We start from the raw sequence: 7,294 nt of genomic DNA on the forward strand, positions 1-7,294 counted from the left end.
GCAACGAGCTGAACGGTTACAGGCTGACCGTCTACGTCATGCTCGAATCCGTGCCAACGAAACTCTCGACCGCCGCACCTCAAGACTAGCAGCTGAACGCGAACGTCGCGTTCAACGAAGAGTGTCATTGTCTTTACATCACGCTGCGTTTCACTATGATCCCAGCATAGATTACAGTCACCATGAAAAAGTAATCATCGGTAAAATGGATAAATTATGTGAATTTTGTGGTGCGTTCAAATTTAAAAAATGAGTCCCCCGGAATGTGCTGCGTGGGTGGAAAAGTTAAATTACCAGATTTGACTGTACCTCCCGAACCATTACTATTTTTAGTAACAGGTAACGTCTATCAATTTCTTGAAATTATTTCTTGAAAACCGTTTGCAAATATACTTTCTATTCATAGGTCACACGCGCATATCAAAACATTTCTTGAAAAATATTTGCAAATATAATTCATGTTTTCAAATGACATCGTTTGGTGCAACTGATATTGTAAAAAACAATTTCATGTCAACGTTCAAAGTTCAAGGACAAATTTATCATCGCGCAGGATCGCTGCTTCCACTAGATTCCGATTATAAATTTCTTCAAATTTATTTCATGGGAACTTCTAATGAACAAGTTGATCAACGCTGTCGGCTCAGTAGGATTACTCATAGAGCAATTGTCTCTGACTTGCAAGATTTTTTCGATCAACACAACGCTTTAGTTACACTGTTTCGAACGGCCCTCGAGAGAATGCCAGCTGATAATTTTGCCGTTGTTATTAGACCTGACAAAACACCTAATGGTCAACATGAGAGAAGATACAATGCACCAACGATTGATGAAGTGGCAATCGTTATAGTCGGCGAACAATTCCATCCACGTGATATAGTTCTTCACCGGAGAAATGGAAATGTCATACGAATCCCAGAAACGCATCGATCCTACGATGCATTGCAATATCCGATAATATTTTGGCAAGGAGAAGATGGATATCACTTTAATATTAAAATGTTAAAACCAGGAACACAAGAGGAGGACACAAAAAAAGTCAGCTCTATGAACTACTACGCATACCGATTGATGATTCGTGAAGGGGCTTTCAATCACATTCTTAAATGTCGGCTATTATTCCATTAGTATATTGTCGATATGTACGCTAAAGTCGAGAGTGAACGACTTCTCTACATTCACTTAAATCAAAAGAAATTGCGTTCCGAAGAATACATTCACTTACGCGATGCAGTTGCTACTGACGGAAATCTTCGTGCATTAGGAAAAATGGTTATATTACCAACTACATTTACAGGGAGTCCTCGACACATGCATGAATACGCACAGGATGCACTGACGTACGTTCGTTCATACGGCCGTCCAGATTTATTCATCACTTTCACATGCAATCCTACTTGGGATGAAATTCAAGAATTGCTGCTACCTGGACAATCCTCTTCAGATCGCCATGATATTGTCGCACGCGTTTTTAAGCAAAAATTAAAATCTTTCATGAATTTCATTGTCAACCATCGTACTTTTGGAGAGACACGCTGTTGGATGTATTCCATTGAATGGCAAAAAAGAGGACTACCTCATGCACATATTTTGATTTGGTTTATGGAAAAAATTACACCAGACAAAATTGATGAAATCATATCAGCAGAAATACCAGATTCGAACATCGATCCGGAACTTTTCGAAATTGTTAGAAAAAATATGATTCATGGTCCATGCGGTATCATAAACAACAGTTCTCCTTGCATGAAGGATGGAAAATGTACTAAACGTTATCCACGAGACTTGAACAACAACACTATCACAGGAGAAGATGGATATCCTTAGTATCGTCGACGTTCCATACATGACGGTGGAGAATCTACTATCATAAGAATGAATAACTGTGAAGTTGAAATTGATAATCGATGGATTGTGCCGTATTCTCCATTACTTTCAAAAACATTCAAGGCTCACATCAATGTTGAATACTGCAATTCTGTAAAATCAATTAAATACATTTGCAAGTATGTTAACAAAGGCAGTGATATGGCCGTCTTCGGAATTGGTGCTGCAACCGAAGCACATGATGAAATCGAACAATATGAATCAGGACGTTACATTAGTAGTAATGAAGCTGTTTGGCGTATTCTGGCATTTCCCATACATGAGCGTCATCCAACAGTGACTCATTTGGCAGTACACCTTGAAAATGGTCAGCGAGTTTATTTCACAATGCAAAATGTCCGAGAAAGAGCTCTTGCACCACCGCAAACTACATTAACTGCTTTTTTTTCATTATGCTAGAGTGATTTATTTGCAAGGTCACTTCTATATTCTGAGGTCCCACAATATTATACATGGAATAAATCTACTAAAAAGTTTAAACGTCGTCTACAAGGAAAACCAGTTCCAGGACATTCCAATTTGCGTTCCTCTGATGCATTAGGTCGTCTATATACAGTTCATCCTAACAATCAAGAATGTTTCTACTTAAGATTACTGTTAATTAACGTACGTGGACCTACATCCTTCCAAGATTTAAAAACTATTAATGGTCAAGTGTGTGAAACGTATCGAGACGCTTGCTATAAATTACAACTTCTGGAAAATGATACGCATTGGGATACAGCACTTGCTGATGCGTCAAATACTGGTACACCACAGCAAATACGAATGTTATTTGCAATTATATTAGTCACGTGTTTCTCATCTAATCCAACAATTCTTTGGAACAATTACGAAAATTATATGAGTGAAGACATTTTGTATCGTTTGAGAGCAACGTCTGCAGACATGCAATTTACGTCAATCATATACAATGAGGCACTCATTTTGATCGAGGACTTATGCTTGACTATTGCTAATAAGACATTGACTCAATTGGGACTGACTGCGCCGAATCGATCAGTAATGGATATCTGCGAACGTGATTTACAACGTGAATCGCAATACAACATCCAAGAATTACAAGATTTCCTTTTAACAAATCTACCGAAATTAGTGGAGGAACAACGTGTTGTTTACAATACTATTATTAGCGCAATAGATAATAAAGTCGGTGGATTGTACTTTCTTGATGCACCTGGAGGGACAGGAAAAACTTTCCTTATTTCACTCCTTCTTACGAAGATTTGGTCCCGAAATAACTTTGTTCTTGCCATTGCTTCATCTGGCATTGCCGCAACACTTTTAGATGGTGGTAGAACAGCACATTCTGCATTAAAATTACCCTTAAATTTGCATGTTACTGAGACGCCAACATGCAATATAACTAAAAATTCCGGCATGGGAAAAATTTTACAAACATGTCAACTTATTATATGGGACGAATGTACAATGGCCCACAAAAAGGCCTTGGAAGCACTTGATCGTACACTTCAAGATTTGAGGGAAAACAGTTCACCCTTCGGGGGAGCGCTGATTTTATTGTCAGGCGACTTCAGACAAACTTTACCAGTAATTCCACGCTCAACACCAGCTGATGAACTCAATGCATGTCTGAAGTCATCCAATTTGTGGAAAAATGTAAAAACATTGCGCTTAAAAAAAAATATGCGTGTTCAGTTACAAAATGATACCTCCGCTGAGCTTTTCACACAACAGTTACTAGACATTGGCAATGGAAAAATGGTTACACACACGTCCACACAATTAATCACGATGCCACCAACTTTTTGTACTACGACTGCGTCAAGGAGTCAATTAATTCAGAAGGTTTTTCCACATCTTACGCAAAACTATACAAGTCATAAATGGCTTAGCGAGCGCGCTATCCTAGCAGCTACAAACAACGATGTCCACATGATTAATTATTCAATTCAAAATGAAATACCCGGAGAACCTACAACTTATAAATCGATCGACACAGTAATGAACCAGGACGAAGTTGTCCATTACCCCACTGAATTTTTAAATTCACTTGATTTGCCAGGCATGCCTCCACACGATTTAACATTAAAAATTGGTGTTCCCATAATTCTTCTCCGGAACATAAATCCACCACGACTTTGTAATGGTACAAGGCTTGCAGTGAAAATGCTAATGAAAAATATCATTGAAGCAACAATTTTAAATGGCAAATATAAGGGTACTGATGTTCTGCTGCCACGTATTCCTATGATACCAACTGACATGCCTTTTGAGTTCAAACGATTGCAGTTTCCTATACGACTTGCTTTCGCAATGACCATTAATAAATCTCAAGGACAATCGTTACAAGTTTGTGGAATTGATTTGGAGAACCCATGCTTTTCACACGGACAACTATACGTAGCCTGTTCACGCGTCGGTAAACCTTCCGATTTATTTATGTTCATTCCAAATGGGAAAACTAAAAATATTGTGTACCCTCAAGCCCTTTTGTAAATATATTTCTGAATGTCTTTATCCACAAAAGTCTAAAATTTCATTTCGTTTTTATAAATATTCTCCTACTCCTTACAAATTTAACGTGAGCGAAGCCACGACGGGTATCGCTAGTGGTTTTATAAAAAAAAATAAAGCGTGAAAAAAGAAGTCGAAATTAAGGTTTCTTGGCATTCGACAGGTTAATAATGTCATTCCAAAATACTAACCTGTTTCTAAGGTACATGTTAATTTATCATTTGATAAATTAAATCCATCAGGACAAGCGCAATTGAATAATTGATTACTGTTATTTTTCATGTTTCTAGGGAGTGGTAAACAGAAATGACTGCAATGTCCTTTGACCGCTTCGCAAATATTTAAGCCATCAGGTTGTTTATATGGATGATATACTTGTACAACAAATGGGTGATGAGTATGTTTTGAAGAAATAATTATTTCTAATTCTTCCCCATTAAATTTATTAGCTTTATAAACCTTATCTTGCTTCCAATCAGTCCAATAAACATAATCTTCAAATGTCGTTATGCTAAAAGGATGTTGGATAGTAATTTTTGAAAATAGTACAGTACGTCTTAGGTGACCATTGTAATCACAAGATGCAATGGTGTTCAATTTAGCATCGATCCAATAAATTCTTTTACTAACCAAATCTATTGTTATTCCATTTGGCCACTTTATATCATTTTTAACAATAGTCTAAAATCGAATAATTCTGTTAAATTTTTAGTTTTCAAATTAGTAAAGATTAAATTATTTTGATAAAGTAAAAAACATCTGGAATTTGAAAAATTGGAGTAACAAAAAATTGTGAGCTTATAAAATCACGTTACACAAAGCATTACGAAGGTTAAGTTATGTTATAAATTTGAATAAAATTATAGTAAATGGGTCAGATTCAGAATTTTTTAAATAAACCTACGAACGAGGTCCACGGGTTTTCCTGAAATTTTGGTATGCTATAGTTATTGTAATCATAAGAAATTGTGGCGTTGTCTGGCTTGCTTACCCCTCTCGCTACCTATCGCTCACGGCACTGCGTGTCGCTGCTGGTGTCGGCCTAGCGTCGAGCCGGCCGCAGCACGACTCACTCGTCACTCTTGTTTGCGCCGCAGCACTGGACGTACACTAGCCTTAGCCGCTCGCGACAGTTCGCGCCTTTTATAACGTTTTCGTCATTCGCAATAAATACTGCTATTATTATTTAACAGTATTTGTTGCTCGTTGCTATTTATTTCGGCACCTTTCTCGCTTCCTCCTTTTCTCATCGACTCTCGCGGTCTCCCGAGCACCATCTAGTTAGCGACGACGACGCATGGGACGTCGCCCCTCCTATGCATGAATCATCCGAAGAGCCAGGCGGAGTCTGGGTGAAAAGTAAGTTCGTGTGGACTTGATTTTTGATATACGTATTTAGTTTAATAAAGTTTCCAATTATTATTTACACTTAAAAGTTACTTTTATACGAGCTGACCTTATAAAAGTTTCATATATTCTTTGTTTTTTTATTGTGACGATGTCACTGAGCGGTAAATCGCGAAAATGACGCAAGCTGTAATGTGTGAATGTGTGAGTGAGATGCGCGACCGAGAGGATGATAAAGTAGGAAAATCGAAGTATCACTGGAGCGCGCGTTCGAGGTTCAGGGCAAAGGAAGAGCCAAGTTAACCTCGGACGCGTCTCTCGGACCACGTGCACTGGAGAGCAGATCGATCGGTGCGAATCGAGCGCTCGCGTTCGATGCGTCGTCGATCTGCGCGACAGTGCACACCGGGGATTCGCAATTAGACCGCGAGGTAGAACGGACGTGTCGAGGAGTGAGAGGTCGGAGAGTGAAGCTGTGTGGCAGCGGTGGAATTGGAGTGTGAAGCTGTGTGGCAGCGGTAGAATTGCAGTGTGAAGCTGTGTGGCAGCGGTAGAATTGCAGAGTGAAGCTGTGTGGCAGCGGTTAGAGCTGGTTGTGAAGAAGCTGTGTGGCAGCGGTAAAGTCGAGTGTGAAGCTGTGTGGCAGCGGTAGAGTCGGTGGTGAACAAGCTGTGTGGCAGCGGTAGAGTGGGTCGTGAACAAGCTGTGTGGCAGCGGTAGAGTTGGTCGTGAACAAGCTGTGCGTGCAGCGGAAGTTCGTGTGTTGTGTTCGTGGAGAGGTTGAGCTTAAGCCTGGAGTGCAGTGCGACGAGAGAAGAGTTGCGAGGTGACGAGGCGATCGTGAGGCTCGGAAGGCAGCGAGCCGCGCGATTCGCTGTACAGCGACTTTTCTGATCAATCGTCCGAGACATCTCCGAGGCGAGGCAAGAGCCCTTGGACCGGGCAGACCACGAGGACGGAGCAGCTGGGGGACAGCGGGAGTCAACATCGAGAATAAAGGCCGAGGCAACGGAGCGACGAAGAAGGTTGTAAATTGGATTAAGCTTGGTCGGTCGCGTGGATGTGTGAGAGTGTTGTATGATTGCGTGGCGTGAATGTAGAAGAGAAAATAAGAAGTTCGCCGTAGAATCGTTGTAGTACGAGGAGTGGAAATCGGAGTAATTGTAGCGAGTACCTTGGATTCAAGACGTGGTTCGAGTCCACGTGTCGCGTTTCAGGCCGGCGCGTGGCCATTTTTGCGAAGCGGCACTTCCGCCTTGGACGCTCCTGTGAGGGCAAGCGAGATAGCGCGTTCGGTCTTGGTCGTGCGTGACCAAACCGCGCGTCTGCTAGCGCGAGCAGAGCGAAGGCGTCGACCGTATTTCGGAGAAACGAGCCGATTGCGCGCAGTGCAATTACGCGGCACTCGAATGGGACTCGCGTCGGACTAACGTTGTAATCCGCGCGTTTTCCCCTTGGACTCGCGTATAATCAGTTACGTCCGAGGCATGAATTGCAGTGATGATTGTATGAATGATAGTTGAAAGTCGAAGTTAAATAAAGAACGATTATTTGTGTGCAAAAGTACATTTTTGTTCGTAGT

At 40.8% G+C, this 7,294-nt stretch overlaps 3 protein-coding genes across 3 annotated transcripts; all 3 read left to right on the top strand.

Moving 5' to 3' along the window:
• Window positions 1-263: 263 nt before the first annotated feature.
• On the top strand, window positions 264-1,827 carry LOC111693854. Its single transcript, XM_023459748.1, has 3 exons — window positions 264-339; window positions 407-1,038; window positions 1,129-1,827. The coding sequence occupies exons 1-3, from the start codon at window positions 264-266 to the stop codon at window positions 1,825-1,827; spliced, it is 1,407 nt and encodes a 468-aa protein (XP_023315516.1).
• Window positions 1,828-1,875: 48 nt separating this feature from the next.
• LOC111693855 lies at window positions 1,876-3,592 on the top strand. Its single transcript, XM_023459749.1, has 3 exons — window positions 1,876-2,194; window positions 2,381-3,485; window positions 3,547-3,592. Exons 1-3 carry the CDS (start codon window positions 1,876-1,878, stop codon window positions 3,590-3,592), a joined length of 1,470 nt encoding a protein of 489 aa, XP_023315517.1.
• Window positions 3,593-3,609: 17 nt separating this feature from the next.
• LOC111693853 (ATP-dependent DNA helicase PIF1-like) lies at window positions 3,610-4,424 on the top strand. The gene has a single exon (XM_023459746.1). The coding sequence runs from the start codon at window positions 3,610-3,612 to the stop codon at window positions 4,345-4,347; it is 738 nt and encodes a 245-aa protein (XP_023315514.1). The 3' UTR covers window positions 4,348-4,424.
• The last annotated feature ends 2,870 nt before the right edge of the window (window positions 4,425-7,294 follow it).

Source organism: Trichogramma pretiosum, unplaced genomic scaffold (assembly GCF_000599845.2).
Source record: "Trichogramma pretiosum strain Unisexual culture from Peru unplaced genomic scaffold, Tpre_2.0 scaffold148, whole genome shotgun sequence".
In the NCBI taxonomy this organism is placed as follows: Eukaryota; Metazoa; Arthropoda; class Insecta; order Hymenoptera; family Trichogrammatidae; genus Trichogramma; species Trichogramma pretiosum.

Coding starts and splice junctions, on each gene's coding strand:
- LOC111693854 (XM_023459748.1), top strand. CDS start 264: ATGTGCTGCGTGGGTGGAAAAGTTAAATTACCAGATTTGACTGTACCT. Junction 340..406: donor ATTACTATTTTTAGTAACAG/GTAACGTCTATC, acceptor TTCTATTCATAG/GTCACACGCGCATATCAAAA. Junction 1,039..1,128: donor AAGAGGAGGACACAAAAAAA/GTCAGCTCTATG, acceptor TTATTCCATTAG/TATATTGTCGATATGTACGC.
- LOC111693855 (XM_023459749.1), top strand. CDS start 1,876: ATGAATAACTGTGAAGTTGAAATTGATAATCGATGGATTGTGCCGTAT. Junction 2,195..2,380: donor GGCAGTACACCTTGAAAATG/GTCAGCGAGTTT, acceptor GTCGTCTACAAG/GAAAACCAGTTCCAGGACAT. Junction 3,486..3,546: donor GAACTCAATGCATGTCTGAA/GTCATCCAATTT, acceptor ATGCGTGTTCAG/TTACAAAATGATACCTCCGC.
- LOC111693853 (XM_023459746.1), top strand. CDS start 3,610: ATGGTTACACACACGTCCACACAATTAATCACGATGCCACCAACTTTT.